The sequence below is a fragment of the Hyperolius riggenbachi genome, chromosome 7 (assembly GCF_040937935.1).
Source record: "Hyperolius riggenbachi isolate aHypRig1 chromosome 7, aHypRig1.pri, whole genome shotgun sequence".
NCBI lineage: Eukaryota > Metazoa > Chordata > Amphibia > Anura > Hyperoliidae > Hyperolius > Hyperolius riggenbachi.
Genome location: NC_090652.1, coordinates 88,097,797 through 88,117,458, shown reverse-complemented (window position 1 = coordinate 88,117,458; position 19,662 = coordinate 88,097,797). Strand labels below are relative to the sequence as shown.

At 45.4% G+C, this 19,662-nt stretch overlaps 1 protein-coding gene across 9 annotated transcripts in view; it reads left to right on the top strand.

The window, feature by feature from the left end:
- The window catches only part of LOC137524433 (E3 ubiquitin-protein ligase RBBP6-like), an 87,150-nt gene extending 69,777 nt beyond the window's left edge, over window positions 1-17,373 (top strand). For 7 of the 9 annotated variants that reach the window (XM_068244281.1, XM_068244277.1, XM_068244279.1 and 4 more), the window contains one exon: window positions 15,410-17,373. In XM_068244281.1, the coding sequence (XP_068100382.1) occupies window positions 15,410-15,831 (422 nt within the window). In that variant the 3' untranslated portion in view covers window positions 15,832-17,373. Of the gene's footprint in view, window positions 1-3,010; window positions 3,164-15,409 lie in introns of all 9 variants that reach the window. The other 2 variants (XR_011022685.1, XM_068244276.1) reach the window with 2 other exon arrangements.
- Window positions 17,374-19,662: the final 2,289 nt, after the last annotated feature.

The window sequence follows — 19,662 nt, the reverse complement described above, 5'->3', positions numbered from 1 at the left end:
TGCCTCTCAGTGAATACTTTGGGATGTCTTCTTTCCAAAATGGGGTCATTTGGGGGTATTTATACTATCCTGGAATTCTAGCCCCTCATGAAACATGACAGGTGCTCAGAAAAGTCAGAGATGCTTCAAAATGGGAAAATTCACTTTTTGCACCATAGTTTGTAAACGCTATAACTTTTACCCAAACCAATAAATATACACTGAATGGGTTTTTTTTTTTTTTATCAAAGACATGTAGCACAATAAATTTGGCCAAAAATGTATACAGAAATTTACTTTATTTGACAAATTTTATCACAGAAAGTTAAAACAATCATTTTTTTGACAAAATTCATGTCTTTTTTGATGAATATAATAAAAACTAAAAATCGCAGCAGCAATCAAATAGCACCAAAAGAAAGCTGTATTAGTGACAAGAAAAGGAGGGAAAATTCATTTAGATAGTAGGTTGTATGATCAGGGCCGAATTTGTACTCTTTACCGCCCAAGGCCACTGTCACCAGCCGCCCCCCTTCGGTATAGGTAGCGAGATGACCCCTTCCCCCCTTTCCTCCAGTTTGGATAACCAGATGAGTCCCTTAATCCCTCCTTTTCCCACCCCCCTTCAGTATAGGTAGCCAGCTCACCTTCACACTGTCACTCATTTCTCAGCTTGTCTCCAGCGCGGTAGCTTCCTCTTCATTTCCGTCTCCAATGCTGCCCAAGTCCATAGCCGCTGGCCATAACGCAAACGTGCCCAGAGAGCAAGGTGTTTGCTGCACAGGCAGCTAGCAGCAGGGTACTGTGGTCAGGCGCTTGCCTGATCTCCCTGCATTGCAGCATTTGCAAGCTTGCACCAGTTTAGCCTGCAGCTTTGGTGCCCTTGCTCATGTGGTGCCCTAGGCCATGGCCTAGGTGGCCTTGCCCTAAATCCGGCCCTGTGTATGATCGAGCAATAAACCGTTAAAGCTGCAGTGGTCTGAATGGAAAAAAAGGCTCTGGTCCTTAAGGGGTAGAAAGACTGCGGTCCTCAAGTGGTTAATGGCTTCAGAAAACCGGACTTTATTCGACAACAAAGAGAAGCTCTTTTGCTTAGATGACAACTGAAGTCTTCCTCTACTTTCGCTACAGGGTTGATTTAAGATGTACATGTTATTCAGGTACATAAATATGTAAGTCTTTAGGATGGCCCATAATGCAGCTTCCAAACACCACACTGGTAATCAAGTAGTTGCCATATCAATTAAATCAGCCCCCAGTTCCCTCCGTAGTGTGATTGTCACAAAGGGCGGGCAGTCTTGTGGTGGGAAACCTGTAGGCTTTGGTGGAGGATACAACAGCGTACAGGGCGATGAGATGTTCAGATCAATGAAGAGGGGCAGAGTGGCACTCACTGGGAAAGTGAGAAGGAACTTTTCTCCACTCATTTATCCTGTTCAGAGTGTTGCTTCAAAAGGTACCTGTAGTGGGGCAAATACAAAAAGATTTAGATACTCACCTGAAAAGAGGAAAGACTCTGGATTCCATAGAGCCTTCCTGGCCCTCTCTGCGTCCCTTTGTTCCACTGCCAGACTCCCCATTGCAGTTATTCAACTTTAATGTCGAAGAAGCCTTTAGATCTCCACAGAAGGCTTCAGAAGTGCTCGGGTCTCCAAGTACATCTGAAAACAAATGGCTCCGTATTGCGCACCAGCGAGCACGGACTCGTGCTTCTGCAGTACAGAGCAGCTTGTCTTTGGAAGTAGTTGGAGACCCAAGCACTTCTAAAGCCTGCCTGAGGAGGGCCAAATGTGCTGCTGGCAGAAAGTTTGAAAGGGGCAAAGTGGTGGAATGAGGGGACGGAGAGGCGACTTGGAAGGCTTTATAGGATCCAGAGAATTCCCTCTCCATAGATAAGTATCTAACCTGAAACGTGTTTCCTCATTTCAGGTTTACTTTAAAGAAAACCTGTAATAAAGAAAAATGCCCCGGGGGTATTTACCTCAGGAGGAGGAAGTCTCTGGATCCTAATGAGGCTTCCCCTTCCTCCTGTGCAGCACGATCCAGTGCCGGCTCCCTCGATCAGCAGCAGATGGCAATATTTACCTTTGGGATCCAGCACAGGTGCAGTACCAGTTTTCCCCTCCGGCTCCGACAGAAATAGCTGAGCCCGATTGGATTTGCTCTACTGTGTAGGCGTCTCGCGCCTGTGCAGTAGAGTGGAACAGATTGGGCTTGTCTATTTCCGCTGAAGCCCTAGGGGGGAAGCTGGAACTGCGTCTGCGCTGGTTCCCAAAGGTAAATATCGATACGTGCTGCAGGTGCCACTGTGCCTTTTCAGGGGGAGCAGACGCTGAATCAGGGCTACACAGAAGGACAGGGGAAGCCTCATTAGGATCCAGAGGCTTCCCCCCTCCCAAGGTAAGTACCCTCCAGGGGCACTTTTTTCCTTTACAGGATCTCTTTTTAAAGCCTGTTTTTCCAGGCAAGTAAGTAATCTTTTTGCATCCTAATCTTTAGAAGAGAGATTTCAGTTTTAATGAAGCTGGCTGTGTACAGCCATCGGGCAGCTTCAGGCTTGGGGAGTGGGATTTTTCAGACCGCTGCACAATGTCAGACATAACACCAATGTCTGAGTCAAGCTTCTGACTGAGATCTGACTCATAACGATCCACCCACTGCTCTACAATTACTCAGCTCCCATCGTGCTTGGCAATTTTAACAGCAGCAAGTTTGGCACCACCGTAGTAAATTCAGCAAGCATTCATTATGGCTGTCAGAAGTGTGGAGGTTTAGATCAGTTAACAGGAAAGACATTGAATAAACTGGTGAAATTATTACTTTCAACTTTACAAGCCAAAAATTACACTTGAAGGTGATCGCTTGTCACAGAGATAGGACAGTCTGTCCTACATTACTTTGCTACAGTCTAATAGTGTACTATAATAGTTTTTATCACATGTATACATTTTTTTACTAAGAGTGATATTTATACTTACCTGGGGCTTCCTTATTATTATTATTTTTATTAATACTTAGCTATTATTTATAGTGTACTTACCTGAGCCTTCCTCCCGCCCCATGTGGCCAGTTGGCTCCCTCGCAGTCCACTGCCTAAAATACCAGCGGCTACCACAGGAGAATGGAGCGGCCAGGGAGGGCAGCAAGGGATCCCACCAACCACATGGGGCTGGAAGAACCCCTAGTAAGTATAAATAAGGCAATGTGTACCGTCTCATGAAATAGGAAATAAATATGGACGCCTCCACATCGCTTTTAATTCAGTTGTCCTTTAAACAGCCAAGAAACAGTTAGAGACAAACATGAGATAAGGTTTACTGCAGGAAAGCTTAAAGGGTCATTAGTTTTACAATTTAAAAAGCAGAGAGTGTGGATTCTAAACTGCAACTGTGACAGTCTGATGCATCTTATAAGGGAAAATAAAAAATATGAGACTCTATTCCTTTGCTACTATTGTTCTATTATCCATACTACACATACAATTCATTATCTCATAAATTTATTTTCACTTCAGTGTCACTTTAAATAATACATTTCCTATTAATTATTTTAATAATTGCTTCTGCCTGGCCTATAAGTTCAGGTACACTTTTACAAATTAAAAGAGAATCTGTAACATGTTTAAAATAAAAAAACTGATACCTCAGGAGAGGGAAGCCTCTGGAACCTAGCAAGGCTTCCCCATCCTCCTGTGCCGTCTCGTTCCAGTGCTGGGCCCCCTGCATAGTGTAGCAATAATATTTACATTGCCTGCACAGGTGCAGTAGCAGCTCTCCACTTGGGCTCTGACAAAATAGCCCAATCAGGTCCACTCTACTGCGCAGGCGGCTCTCACCTGTGCAGTAGAGTGGCCGTGATCAGGAAAGTTGCTAGTGCGCCTGTGACAAGCTTTAGTATCCAAAGACAAATATAAAAACACAATAAAAAAAAATAAAAACACATAGAGGCGCTTAACAATTAAAGGAGTCCACCCCCACTCACACACAACCCACACTTGCATACATGCTTCTGCCAATCAAACTCATATGAGCACCAGAGCCCTAATACTAGGTATGCACATATATACAGTGGGATGCGAAAGTTTGGGCAACCTTGTTATCATCATGATTTTCCTGTATAAATCGTTGGTTGTTAAGATAAAAAAATGTCAGTTAAATATATCATATAGCAGACTCACACACTGATATTCGAGAAGTGAAATGAAGTTTATTGGATTTACAGATCGTGTGCAATAATTGTTTAAACAAAATTAGGCAGGTGCGTGGATTCTGGTTGAAGGTATTTTGGACCATTCCTCTTTACAAAACATCTCTAGTTCATTCAGGTTTGATGGCTTCCGAGCATGGACAGCTCTCTTTAACTCACACCACAGATTTTAAATTATATTCAGGTCTGGGGACTGAGATGGCCACTACAGAACGTTGTACTTGTTCCTCTGCATTAATGCCTTAGTGTTTTTTGAGCAGTGTTTAGGATCGTTGTCTTGTTGAAAGCTCCAGCCCCGGTGCAGCTTCAGCTTTGTCACTGATTCCTGGACATTGGTCTCCAGAATCTGCTGACACTGAGTGAAATTCATGCGTCCCTCAACTTTGACAAGATTCCCAGTCCCTGCACTGGCCACACAACCCCACAGCATGATGGAACCACCACCGTATTTTACTGTAGGTAGCAAGTGTTTTTTTGGAATGCTGTTTTTCCTCCATGCAGAACACCCCTTGTTATGCCCAAATAACTAAATTTGCGTTTCAGCAGTCCACAGCACCTTATTCCAAAATAAGGCTGGCTTGTCAAAATGTATTTATTTATAGTGGCTTGCAAAAGTATTCGGCCCCCTTGAAGTTTTCCACATTTTGTCACATTACTGCCACAAACATGAATCAATTTTATTGGAATGCCACATGAAAGACCAATACAAAGTGGTGTGTACACGTGAGAAGTGAAAATCATACAGGATTCCAAACATTTTTTACAAATAAATAACTGCAAAGTGGGGTGTGCATAATTATTCAGCCCCCTCACTACAATACTTTGTAGAACCACCTTTTGCTGCAATTACAGCTGCCAGTCTTTTAGGGTATGTCTCTACCAGCTTTGCACATCTAGAGACTGAAATCATTGCCCATTTGTCACGGACGGTTGCGGGGCCGCAGGCGCGTCCTGTAACCGCCCGTGAAGAAAAGCGATCGCACTCGATTCTCTGCGTCGATTGCGCTTCAAATCGATAGAATCTGGATTTATTGTGTAGGAGGTCTGCAGTCCTTTCTTAGCAGAGGAATAGCATCACCTTAACTGCAGGATGGCTCTTTTGATATGCTAATGAGCCTGGGCCCAGAGAGTCCCTGGCTTCAAGCTGTGCTGATGGCCCATCCATCAGGTATAAGGTGACAAACACCATGACAGAACCAATTTAGAGTGAGGAAACTCAGACACTCCGACTCCTTTTCCCAGCATGGAGCCGACATGTGGCTTGCTGCTGCCAACTTCAAAGAACCTTTGCCTGGGAATGACCTGGTATAAATCCCAGGGGTCTCTCATATTCCATAAATTGCTATATGTATCATATTTTCTGTGTTGCCAGGCTGGCAGACCCTCCAAACTAACAGAGCAGGTAGGGCCCTGCCTGGCGTTGGTTCTGAGAACATTTCAGAACCTTCTGAGGTAAAGACTGCCCGTTAGGCAGTCCAACAGTGCCCTAATGGTACCACAGGGGTCCCACCCCTCATGTTTGGTATCAGACTGCTGGGTACATCGAGGCAGATCTGAAAATATTAGTAAATCTGCCCTGACCTGTACGGTTCTGTGAGATAGAGCCCATATATGGGTAGATATGATTTCTAGCCCCAGTACAAGAGGAGGGCTCATCTCATCTTTGAAGGAGGTGTATAGCTCCCCGCCCTCACTCCCTCCTACTGAAGCAGGGGCATAAGAATGGCTGAGGACCCAAACTCAGAGTCCTCCACACTGAACCATCTTGCACTCATCAGATGCCAGCTTGAGGATATGCTGGTATCCACCTGGTCTGAACTCTGGACTTTGAAACCAAGGACTTTATGATTCTTCCCACAATAAGGACATCTTTCCAGGAACTAAGTATTTTTCTCCCTTCTTTTATTTTTCATACTGGCTATTACTGTTTTAATAATTGTTGATTTTCATAATTGTCTGTATATATTAATTATTTATATTGCGTGAATAAACGACTTTCCCCAAGTCATTCACTGTTTCGCTACCCTGCTTATCAGCACACACAGAAATGATCCCGGGTCTCTGAAGATACACTACTGTTTGTTTGTTGTTGGCTAGACAGAATATCGTGTGTTTAACCGTTTTATTCGCAGGATTAGTCAGTCAGTTAGTGGGCCCCACGGTCCCATAGTAACCGCGGTGGTGGCAGTTTACTCTGAACCAGTAGGTGACGTTGTAATTACCCGTGTCTCACAGGCTCCCTTCTGAGTTGTCTGCGGCTAATTCTTAACGGTTCCTGCGCATTGACTGCGACCAGAGTTCGCACGATCTGTGCGCTGGCACCGTTTAGAAGGCTAAGTGCGGTCAGCCACTAGAGCTCTTGTGACAGTGTTAGGCAGCGGTTGGGACCTGTGTTGTGCTGAAAGTATCTAAGATAGCGCTAGCGCTATCGAGAAACGAACTAATTCGTTGGTGTAGCTGGAAGGCAATATATTTTTTATATATACAGAGAGACTGTGTAGCCAGTACCCCTCCCCAAAAGTTTTATTTTATTTGGCGTGGAAATGTCCGGGAACTACAAGAAAATGTGCCTGGCGGACCTGCAAAATCTTTGCCAAGAGAGAGGCATTGATGTCGGCCGCAAGAAACAAGGGGACCTGGTAACGGAATTGTTTCAATGGGATACCCAGCAACTGCAGGAGCTGGATGTGTCTGCTGAGGTAGACGCTGACCCATCTGACTCAAGGCAAGGGGAACCAGAGACTGAGACTCCTGACCGTACAGAGGTTGTGCATCCTGAGGGCCCTGCATCAACAGTTACGCCGGAGAATGTCAGTGTGGACCCCAATCCCAGAGTTTCTGACAGTACTCGCCCGGAACTGGCCAGTACTGGACTGTCCATGGGTGCTGACCCGGTAATGCAGCAGGCATTACAAAAGCTGATGGAGACTGACCTGGACAAGTACCTGCAGTACATGCGTGAGGAGCGCCAATCTGCGGAACGGGAGCGCCAACGACAGCATGAGCTAAACATGGCAAAAGTGCAACAGGCCAGCCGGAGTTCACCGCCCAGCCTCCCTGCTGAAGGAGCTGCAGCCCCCGTAAGTGCAAAATTTAAATTTGCTAATATCGAGAAAGACACAGACATTGACTTGTTTTTGCGATCTTTCGAAAAAGCATGCCGTCAGTATCGTCTGTCCCAAGACCAGTGGGCCAGACATCTGACACCTTTGCTGCGCTACAAAGCGCTTGATGCTTTCGCAGAATTGCCTGCGGAAAAGGATAATGATTATGCTGCTATAAAAGACGCTATCATTACTAAGTACCAGCTGACGCCAAAAGCCTATCGGAAAAAGTTCAGGGCCTGGCAGAAAAAGTCTTCTGATTCGTACCGAGATGTGGTCAGCAGCTTGCTCACCACACTCCGCCAGTGGACGCTAGGCCTCACCAAAGGGTCTTATGGCGTCCTGGAGGACTTGATAGTCCTCGAACAATTTCTGAACATTTGCCCTGCTGATGTACGACAGTTTGTGTTAGAACGCAGGCCGGCTTCAGCCACTGTCGCTGCAGACCTTGCTGAGACTTTTGCAACTACCCGGGTGGCTGATCCCCGCAGAACTGTCCCATCCAGCTGGAGAGGAGGTCAGCCCAATACCTCGGCAGACCCTCCTGCCCCTGTGAGCCGTCCGCCACAGAGGCCACCCAGCGCAGCTGCTGCACCCAGGCCTGCAGCGCCTGGAGAGGTCACCTGTCACTACTGCCGCCAGCCCGGACACATGAAATTCGACTGTCCGGAGCGGAGACAGACACCACCAGCACCTGGATCATCTGCATCACCTGCACCTCACCCACAGCAGAGGCAGCCCGCCAGCGAACCACAGCCTGGATCATCCGATTTTGTCCTGTTTGCCCGCGGAAAGGAAATCCGCGACCGAACCGACCAGCAGCAACTTGTTAGAGTGAACGGCAAAGTTGTCACCGGATTTCGAGACACCGGAGCTGACATCACGTTAGTTCACTCACATCTTGTGCCAAAGGAGAGCATCAGCTCCAGCCGATCCCTTGCCCTTACTGGAGTAGAGGGCACCCTTTTCCACATAGCCCACGCCAGAGTGAAGCTGGATTGGGGAGTGGGAGGGGTCCACGAAAGGGTTGTTGGGGTTATGAAGGATCTCCCAGTCCCTGTGTTGCTAGGGACTGATTTGGGCAAGCTTGTGTCCTACTATGAACCTGCCACGACCGCCTTGTCGCTCACGGAAGGAGACGGACTCTCCACCCACCACCAGGTACTTTATACACTTGGGGGAGCACCAGGGGGAGGTGGGTTAAATGTGCCCAGTTCAAGGGTACCCGGTTCAATAGTGCCTGCTTCAAAGGCACCTGAGTTTGATGTACAGACTGTCTGTTGTGATGATGCTGTAACTGTACCTGAGTTTACTGTACAAACTGTCTGTGATGAAAATGTTCCTGTTACTGTTATAAATGCTTGTGACAATGATGTAGGTAATGCCAATATGTGCCATTCTGACAGTGTACCTGTGCTAGCCATACCGCGCAGCTGCACTGCTCGGAACCCGAGCTCAGAACAGGTGGAGGGGGTTCCGGCCTCCTCCCCCTCCTCTGACCGCAGGGATGAGACCTTTCAGCCGCTGGCCTCGTGTGACATGAGCCAGTTGGCTGAAACTGACAGCGCCGTATTCTCAGCCGCACTACAAAGTGACCCAAACCTGGAGGTGCTCCGGCAGCAAGCCGCTGAGCCCCTCGCAGACGGGGCCGCTTTCAAGGTGTACTGGGAAGGTGGGAGACTGTACAGTGAGTCTGTACAGCCCCCTACCGGTAGATCACACGCGAATACCAAATGGCTTGTGGTCCCGAGTGCGTTCAGGGGACATGTGCTGAAATCCGCACATGGTAATCCTCTGACAGGGCACTCGGGTGTCCGCAAGACACTTGCCGGTATTCGGAAACAGTATTATTGGCCCCGGATGAACAGGGATGTAGCGAACTACTGCAGGGCATGTGCCGTCTGTCAGGAGCTGGGAAGGTCCAGGGATTCCCGCGGGGTTCCCTTGGGTCCACAGCCACTTGGCAGGGGAACCCTGCGTGGGCTGGCTGTTGACCTAACCAACCCACTGCCCGTTGTCAGCAGTCCCGGCAGACACCACGTCCGACTGCAGTGGCGCAAACGCCCTGTCCAGAACGGTCCATGTCGGGTCAACCCTGAGGGTAGCAGACTGCGACCGGTCCAGGGGAACCGAGCCACAGGCTCCAATAGGTTTTCCCGCCGCACCGGCAACCCGAGACCCGTCAGCCAGGTTGGCCGACCCGCAGCGGGCAGCCGACCCCCAGAGCGCCAACGGGGAACTAGATCAGATCTCGCAGGTTAGCGGCAACGACACACATCTTGCTGATGAATGTCTATCTGCCTTCTCCCCAGGGAGGGCTGTCACGGACGGTTGCGGGGCCGCAGGCGCGTCCTGTAACCGCCCGTGAAGAAAAGCGATCGCACTCGATTCTCTGCGTCGATTGCGCTTCAAATCGATAGAATCTGGATTTATTGTGTAGGAGGTCTGCAGTCCTTTCTTAGCAGAGGAATAGCATCACCTTAACTGCAGGATGGCTCTTTTGATATGCTAATGAGCCTGGGCCCAGAGAGTCCCTGGCTTCAAGCTGTGCTGATGGCCCATCCATCAGGTATAAGGTGACAAACACCATGACAGAACCAATTAAGAGTGAGGAAACTCAGACACTCCGACTCCTTTTCCCAGCAGGGAGCCGACATGTGGCTTGCTGCTGCCAACTTCAAAGAACCTTTGCCTGGGAATGACCTGGTATAAATCCCAGGGGTCTCTCATATTCCATAAATTGCTATATGTATCATATTTTCTGTGTTGCCAGGCTGGCAGACCCTCCAAACTAACAGAGCAGGTAGGGCCCTGCCTGGCGTTGGTTCTGAGAACATTTCAGAACCTTCTGAGGTAAAGACTGCCCGTTAGGCAGTCCAACAGTGCCCTAATGGTACCACAGGGGTCCCACCCCTCATGTTTGGTATCAGACTGCTGGGTACATCGAGGCAGATCTGAAAATATTAGTAAATCTGCCCTGACCTGTACGGTTCTGTGAGATAGAGCCCATATATGGGTAGATATGATTTCTAGCCCCAGTACAAGAGGAGGGCTCATCTCATCTTTGAAGGAGGTGTATAGCTCCCCGCCCTCACTCCCTCCTACTGAAGCAGGGGCATAAGAATGGCTGAGGACCCAAACTCAGAGTCCTCCACACTGAACCATCTTGCACTCATCAGATGCCAGCTTGAGGATATGCTGGTATCCACCTGGTCTGAACTCTGGACTTTGAAACCAAGGACTTTATGATTCTTCCCACAATAAGGACATCTTTCCAGGAACTAAGTATTTTTCTCCCTTCTTTTATTTTTCATACTGGCTATTACTGTTTTAATAATTGTTGATTTTCATAATTGTCTGTATATATTAATTATTTATATTGCGTGAATAAACGACTTTCCCCAAGTCATTCACTGTTTCGCTACCCTGCTTATCAGCACACACAGAAATGATCCCGGGTCTCTGAAGATACGCTACTGTTTGTTTGTTGTTGGCTAGACAGAATATCGTGTGTTTAACCGTTTTATTCGCAGGATTAGTCAGTCAGTTAGTGGGCCCCACGGTCCCATAGTAACCGCGGTGGTGGCAGTTTACTCTGAACCAGTAGGTGACGTTGTAATTACCCGTGTCTCACAGGCTCCCTTCTGAGTTGTCTGCGGCTAATTCTTAACGGTTCCTGCGCATTGACTGCGACCAGAGTTCGCACGATCTGTGCGCTGGCACCGTTTAGAAGGCTAAGTGCGGTCAGCCACTAGAGCTCTTGTGACACCATTCTTCTTTGCTGCTTTGCAAAACGGCTCCAGCTCAGTCAGATTAGATGGACAGCGTTTGTGAACAGCAGTTTTCAGATCTTGACACAGATTCTCGATTAGATTTAGATCTGGACTTTGACTGGGCCATTCTAGCACATGGATATGCTTTGTTGTAAACCATTCCATTGTTGCCCTGGCTTTATGTTTATGTTTTGTTGTCCTGCTGGAAGGTGAACCTCCGCCCCAGTCTCAAGTCTTTTGCAGACTCCAAGAGGTTTTCTTCCAAGATTGCCCTGTATTTGTCTCCACCCATCTTCCCATCAACCCTGAACAACTTCCTAGTCCCTGCTGAAGAGAAGTACCCCCAGAGCATGATGCTGCCACCACCATATTTGACAGTGGAGATGGTGTGTTCAGAGTTATGTGCAGTGTTAGTTTTCCACCACACATAGCGTTTTGCATTTTGGCCAAAAAGTTCCATTTTGGTCTCATCTGACCAGAGCACCTTCTTCCACATGTTTACTGTGTCCGCCACATGGCTTGTTGCAAACTGCAAACGGGACTTCTTATGCTTTTCTGTTAACAATGGCTTTCTTCTTGCCACTCTTCCATAAAGGCCAGCTTTGTGCAGTGCACAACTAATAGTTGTTCTATGGACAGATTCCCCCACCTGAGATGTAGATCTCTGCAGCTCGTCCAGAGTCACCATGGGCCTCTTGACTGCATTTCTGATTAGCGCTCTCCTTGTTCGGCCTGTGAGTTTAAGAGGACGGCCTTGTCTTGGTAGGTTTACAGTTGTGCCATACTCCTTCCATTTCTCAATGATCGCTTGAACAGTGCTCCGTGGGATGTTCAAGGCTTTGGAAATCTTTTTGTAGCCTAAGCCTGCTTTAAATTTCTCAATAACTTTATCCCTGACCTGTCTGGTGTGTTCTTTGGACTTCATGGTGTTGTTGCTCCCAATATTCTCTTAGACAACCTCTGAGGCCGTCACAGAGCAGCTGTATTTGTACTGACATTAGATTACACACAGGTGCACTCTATTTAGTCATTAGCACTCATCAGGCAATGTCTATGGGCAACTGACTGCACTCAGACCAAAGGGGGCTGAATAATTATGCACACCCCACTTTTCAGTTATTTATATGTAAAAAATGTTTGGAATCATGTATGATTTTCGTTCCACTCCTCACATGTACACCACTTTGTATTGGTCTTTCACGTGGAATTCCAATAAAATTGATTCATGTTTGTGGCAGTAATGTGACAAAATGTGGAAAACTTCAAGGGGGCCGAATACTTTTGCAAGCCACTGTAAGTATTTATATAGCGCCGACATATTACGCAGCGCTATACAGAGTATATTGTCTTGTCACTAACTGTCCCTAAGAGGGGCTCACAATCTAATCCCTACTATAGTCATATGTCTATATCATGTAGTGCATGTATCATAGTCTAGGGCCAATTTTATGGTGAAGCCAATTAACTTAGCTGTATGTTTTTGGGATGTGGGAGGAAACTGGAGTGCCCGGAGGAAACCCACGCAGACATGGGGAGAACATACAAACTCCTTGCAGATGTTGACCTGGCTGGGATACGAACCGGGGACCGAGTGCTTGCAAGGCAAGAGTGCTAACCACTATGCCACCGTGCTGTCCAAATGTGCTTTAGCATACCTCAAGCGGCTGTTTGTGCTGTGGGCGGAGAAAAGGCTTCCTCTGCATACAGCATCTCCTTGTGTAAAGTGCGCTGAATGGTTGAACGATGCACAGTGACTCCATCTGCAGTAAGATGATGTTGTAGGTCTTTGGTGCTGGTCTGTGGGTTGACTCTGACTATTTTCACCATTCATCGCTTCTGTCTATCCAAGATTTTTCTTGGTCTGCCATGTCGAGCCTTAATTTGAACTGAGCCTGTGGTCTTCCATTTCCTCAATATGTTCCTAACTGTGGAAACAGACAACTGAAATCTCTGAGGCAACTTTCTGCATCCTTCCCCTATACCATAATGTTGAACAATCTTTGTCTTCAGGTCTTTTGAGTTGTTTTGAGACCCCCATGTTGCTACTCTTCAGAGAAATTTAATAGAGGAGGGAAACTTACAATTGACCCCCTTATATACTCTCTCTTATAATTGGATTCACCTGTGTATGTAGGTCAGGGGTCACTGAGCTTATAAAGCCAATTTGAGTTCCAATAATTACTTGTAAAGATTTTGAAATCAATAAAATGACAACAGTGCCAAAATGTATGCACCTGCCTAATTTTATTTAAACATTTATTGCACACTTTCTGTAAATCCAATAAACTTCATTTCACTTCTCAAATATCACTGTGTGTCTCCTATATGATATATTTAACTGACATTTTTTATCGTAACAACCAATGATTTATACAGGTAAATCATGAAGATTAACAACATTGCCCAAACTTTCGCATCCCACTGTAACATAGATGCTCCAATTCATTGCTGAAAACAAAGGGACAATATTCAATAGAATCTTAAAATACCAGTTGCCTAATTGGCATTTGACGGAACCTGCAGCAGGCCTGCTGTATGGAATGATAGAGCATAGTATACTGTAAATGTTCAAAACAAACATAGGCTGAGAACTCATGTGCAGCTCCAAGATATCAGTTTGAACCAGTTCAGTCTCTGTGTCACAAGCAGGCACATATATTTAGCTCGGTAGATAATACCGATATATTAGATTTTAGATAGCAGGTATACCTGGGAATCCCATATAGCTGTATACATATCAGCAATAATCGGCAAAGGAACAATGATAGCTTCATTATTATTAATAATGATTTATAAAGCGCCAACATATTCCGTGGCGCTGTACAAAGTAAGAAACAAACATGGGGTACATAATACAGACAATGGTGTACACTAATATACAAGATACATAATTAGTGACAAAATACAAAAAAATTATACAGTATACAGAATACAAAATACAGAAGTGGTAATGACAGTGATAATAATAACATGATGAATAAAATGTATAATGATTTCCAAGACACAAAAGGGGGAGAGAGCCTGCCCTTGCGAGCTTACAATCTAAAGGGAATGGGGGGAAACAAGAGGAGGGTAGTATACAATAAAATATATAAAGGCAGTGTGTTTTAGGATACCTAGTAGGAGTGCAATTTGGTCTTAGGACAAAGGGAAGTGGCCTAGGGTAGCGCATATGCTTGTCGGAACAAATGAGTTTTTAGAGAGCGTTTAAAAGTAACAAAGGTTGGCGAGTGACGGATGTGTTGTTGGAGAGGATTCCAGAGAAGGGGTGAAGCGCGTGAAAAATCTTGCAAGCGTGAGTGTAAGGAGGTGATTCTAGAGGACAACAGAAGATCGTGTGCAGATCTGAGATTGCGATTGGGTTTGTATCTGGAAATTAGTGAGGATATGTACCGGGGAGAGAGATTGTGGAGAGCTTTGTAGATTAGGGTTAGGAGTTTGAACTGGATCCTCTGGTTAATTGGCAGCCAGTGAAGAGCTTGACAGAGAGGGTCAGCAGAGGAAAATCGAGAAGAAAGATGAATGAGACAAGCAGCTGAGTTCAGTACCGACTGGAGCGGGGCCATCCAGTCCACTTGGGATCACAGAGCCACGACAGCTGCGTCTCTCGCGCTGGTAGTGCAACTCCACAGTTGATGTAATTACACAAATGCCATAACAGGCAGCGCTCCCTCAAACAGCAGCAGAGTTTCTCTCCTGGATTCACCCGCTCTTGCAAAACCATCAGCGTGACCATGGGGATCGACGGGGTTGAAGTGTGTTGAGAATGCTGGGCGAGGCTGGCCTCTTGACACTTCTCCCACCTACATGTTTTGGCGAATAGCCTTCCTCAGGGCTTTTTTTTTGAGGGAAGGGGGGGGGGGGGGTAGTAGGTTTAGGGCTTTTAACTAATCTTTCAGAGCGAAGAAATGCTGTGTTTCATACCACTCTATTGTTTTATTCCCTCAGCTGAGTGACAGTGTCTTTAGTGTTCCAGAGCCACAATCTACGAACTATTAACCTTTTTTTAGTCTATTCTCTGCACTCAGAAGCTGTTTTCTTCCAGGCAATGGTTTTATGGCAGTAATTACTTTTAAGTGAGAGTTACTATTATTTAAAGAGACTGAAGCGAGAATAAATCTCGCTTCAGAGCTCATAGTTAGCAGGGGCATGTGTGCCCCTGCTAAAACGCCGCTATCCCGCGGCTAAACGGGGGTCCCTTCACCCCCAAACCCCCCCCCCCTGCAAAATCAACGACCAACTTTATTTGCAAGAATAAAACTGTACATACATGTATTTAGATCATCGAGTCAGTTGAGGTATTCTTTAACTTACATTTATTAATTTTATTTTATTTTGCTTTCCAAGGTCTGAATCTCCATACTGCGGATCATCTTATATTAAAAATGCAGGCACATACACCAAATTCAAAACATCAGAACCTCGTTACTGTTCTCGAGCCTTCAGACGATCTCATTCTAGATCTTTATCAAGATCCCCTTCATTCCAGAGGAAGCCCTACAGAAGAAGGCATGCTTGCCGCTCCAGATCCCGTTCTCACAGGTGCTCTCGCTCCAGATCCAAGTCTCCATCCTGCAAATACCAAACTCGATCTAGATCCCCTTCACATAGGTACTCTGATTATAGGCACACCCATGACCATTGTCTTTCTACATCAGACTGAACCTCAATGGTGGCTATGTTTGGAGCTCCTGGTGGACTGGAGGAACCAGCACCTCTGTTGGTTCTATTTTACCCTAATACAATTGGTAACTAAACTAATAATTTAAAGGGAACCTGAGTTTTACTTACCTGGGGCTTCTGCCAGCCCCTTGCAGCAGTCCTATGCCAAAGCCGTTTCCAAATGATCCTCTGGTCCCTCCCCACAGTTCACTTTCAGTTTCTTCAGTAGCTGTCCACTGCACATGCGCGGCCCTGGCCATGTGCATCCTCGCTGGGAGCGACCTGCGCAGGTGCAGTAGTGATTTTATCATACTGCGCCTGCATAGGATGCTCCTGGCGACGGCTGAGTGAAATTAAACGTTTTATACATACCCGGGGCTTCCTCCAGCTCCATGCGCACGGCTCGCTCCCACGCCGCCGTCCTCAGTCTTCTCCAGCTCCGGTACCGGGTCCTGTAACTTCAGCCAGTCGGGGCCAGTCTGCGCAAGAGAAGTGTTCCCTCTATGTATCTCTCCAGAGGTACATAGAGGGCGCACTTCTCTTGTGCAGACTGGACCCGCTACCAAAGGCGAAGACTGAGGATGGCGGCGTGGGAGCGATCTGTGCGCGGAGGGCTGGAGGAAGCCCAAGTTATGTATAAAACTTTTAATTTCGCTCAGCTCTGGTAGGCTTTAAATTAGGTAACTACAGTAATAATTTACACTAGGTAAATAGTGAATTGCACTAGGTATTGTAAAGTAAATGTGAAGTGGCGCAGAAAAATGAGTTCAATATTTACCTAAGAAATGGGAAGTTTCTGGACACCTTAAATGGTCCTCTCTCGGTCCCTTATGTCTCCAAATACTTCTGAAGATGAGCGTATCCCTACTGCCCATTTGCGACTCCGGGTTTACACATGCGCAGTATGGATAATAATCTGATAATAATCTGAACATTTGTATAGCGCTTTTCTCCTGTCGGACTCAAAGCGCTCAAGAGCTGCAGCCACCGGGACGCGCTCAAGAGGCCACCCTGCAGTGTTAGGGAGTCTTGCCTTGAACTCCTTACTGAATAGGTACTTGACCTAGCCAGGATTCGAACCCTGGTCTCCCATGTCAAAGGCAGTGCCCTTAACCAGTACACTATTCAGCCACCCATCCTCAGAAGTAGTTGTGTCCCCCCCTCCCCCTCGGGTAAGATTGCTGAAGAGTCCCGAAGACATGTAACTTCACCGGGGGACAGCAGTGTAAAGAGGGGACCAATCGAGGACTGGAAAGCCTCTATGAGATCCAGAGGCATCCCTCTCCGTAGGTGTCAAACTCTATTTTTTTGGTGTTGCTTTAGATTTATTTGAAGTCGTGATTTACACTAGGCATCATTTCTACTCCAATACTTTAATCTTCCTCCTGTCCCATTTGTCTTTTTTCTTTTACTTTTTAGATATGGGATATCTACTAAACGTTTTTCTTTTTTTTCATTTTGACTAGATTAGAATCTCTGTTTTGTTTTTTTGCCCTTGTTCCTATTAAAGAAATGTTTCTGTACTTGGTGACTGAAACAGGCAGTAAAGAGAAATAACCAAAGAGCATGCAGCAATAAAATATTAACAAAAGTTGTAACCCTTCCTGCTGCCTGAAAGTAAATAACAATAAATATGCTTGAGTTTCATAGTTGAGTTTCAGTATCTTATTAAATATTATCACCTTTGCCAGATATCTGTATGTTACCCTGTAATCACTGTTTACATTCTGCTGCTGTTTAACCTGGGGCTTGTTTTAACCAGTTCGCATTCAGTCGTTTTTCGCTTCATGCATCCGAACAATGTTCACCTCCCATTCATTAGCCTATAACTTTATTACTACTTATCACAATGAACTGATCTATATCTTGTTTTTTCCGCCACCAATTAGGCTTTCTTTGGGGGGTACATTTTACTAAGAGCCACTTTACTGTAAATGCATTTTAAAAGGAAGAATAAGAAGAAAACGGAAACAAATCATTATTTCTCACTTTTCGGCAATTATAGTTTTAAAATAATACATGCCTCCATAATTAAAACCCACGTATTGTATATGCCCATTTGTCCCGTTTATTACACCATTTAAATTATGTCCCTATCACAATGTATGGCGACAATATTTTATTTGGAAATAAAAGTGCATTTTTTCCGTTTTGCATTCATCACTATTTACAAGCTTATAATAAAAAAAAAAAAGAAATATTTCATCTTTACATAGATATTTAAAAAGTTTAGACCCTTAGGTAAATATTTGTGTTTTTTTTTTTTTTTTAATTGTAATGTTTTTTTTTTTTTTTTAATTAAACATTTTATGTGGGTATTTTTGGGAGGGTGGGATTGAAATTGTATTTTTTTTGTAAATATATGTGTATTTTTATTTTTATTTAACATTTAGATGTAGTTTACTTTTTGGCCACAAGATGGCAGCCATGAGTTGTTTACAGTGACGTCACTCTAAGCGTACCACGTACGCTTAGAGCGACATAGGAGGCAGAAAAAGCGTAGCTTCCGAGAGAAGCTGTCGCTTTTTCTGCGGGGGAGAGGAATCAGTGATCGGGCACCGTTGCCCGATTCACTGATTCACTGGCTAACAAACCGCCGGCCGATCGGCCGCGTGGACGCGCAGGAGCGCACATGGCTTCCTGGACGTGAGTTTCACGTCCAGGAATGTGAAATAGTTAAGCTATATACACTCGTCCAACGTAATGCACGACCAACAGACCAACTTGTCATTTGAACGACTTGTTGTTTGCACGACCATTACGTACACACGTGCTGACCAACGAAACAACCAACTCATTAAAATAAGTCGTTCAAACGACTACACACGTCGGCAACTTGCACGATAGTTGGTTAGTCAATCCGCAGGTTGGATCGGACAAACTGCCCGTTGATCGTCTAGTCAATTACTGCCTGTACACACACCCAACTTATCGTTAAAAAGATAAGTTTGAAAGATAGTTAAAGGATACCCGAACTGAAATGTGACATAATGAAATAGACATGTTTATGTACAGTGCCTAGTACACAAATAACTATGCTGTGTTCCTTTTTTTCTTTCTCTGCCTGAAAGAGTTAAATATAAGGTATGCAAGTGGCTGACTCAGTTCTGACTCAGACAGGAAGTGATTACAGTGTGGCCCTCACTCATAAGAAATTCCAATTATAAAACACTTTCCTAGCAGAAAACGGCTTCTGAGAGCAAGAAAGAGGTAAAAAAGGGGAATTACTTATCAGTGAGGGTCACATTGTAGTCACTTCCTGTCTGAGTCAGGACTGAGTCGGCCACTTACATACCTGATATTTAACTCTTTCAGGCAGAGAAAGAAAAAAAGGAACACAGCATAGTTATTTGTGTGCTAGGCACTGTACATACACATGTCTATCTCATTATGTCACATTGCAGTTCGGGTATCCTTTAAGTTGGACGTGTGTATACACCTTTAGTGAAAATTGGAAAGCTGGGACACATATGGCAACTCTGGAAGCCACAGGGACTCAATAAAAGGTAAGTAGGTTACTAGACATTTTTGGGGGTACTGATAAACACTATGTAGGCATGACAAACGTTTGTGAGACACTACTAGATGCACAAACATGTTCTTCCCTATAGTTTATAGTACCTTTGTATTGTGTCCCAGCTATTCAGTGCTCCCAAAAATGTTTCCCAAATTTTGGGAACCTGGGAAACTTTGTGGGGAGCATTAACATGTTGCTGCAGCACACAACTAAAAAGTGCAGAATGTTGGACTCTTGTTATGTGCCTGGTATATTGTATGTATTCAGGGGGAACTTTCAACACACAGAACACATCAGTAGTGTGAATGGACTGTAGACTGGCCAACGTGTTAGATTTGATATTTTTACAGCTCCAGGGCAGCTTGTGTGAATTTCAGTAGATAAAAAGAGCTCTATTTATTATTCTCCCATCTGGCAAAAG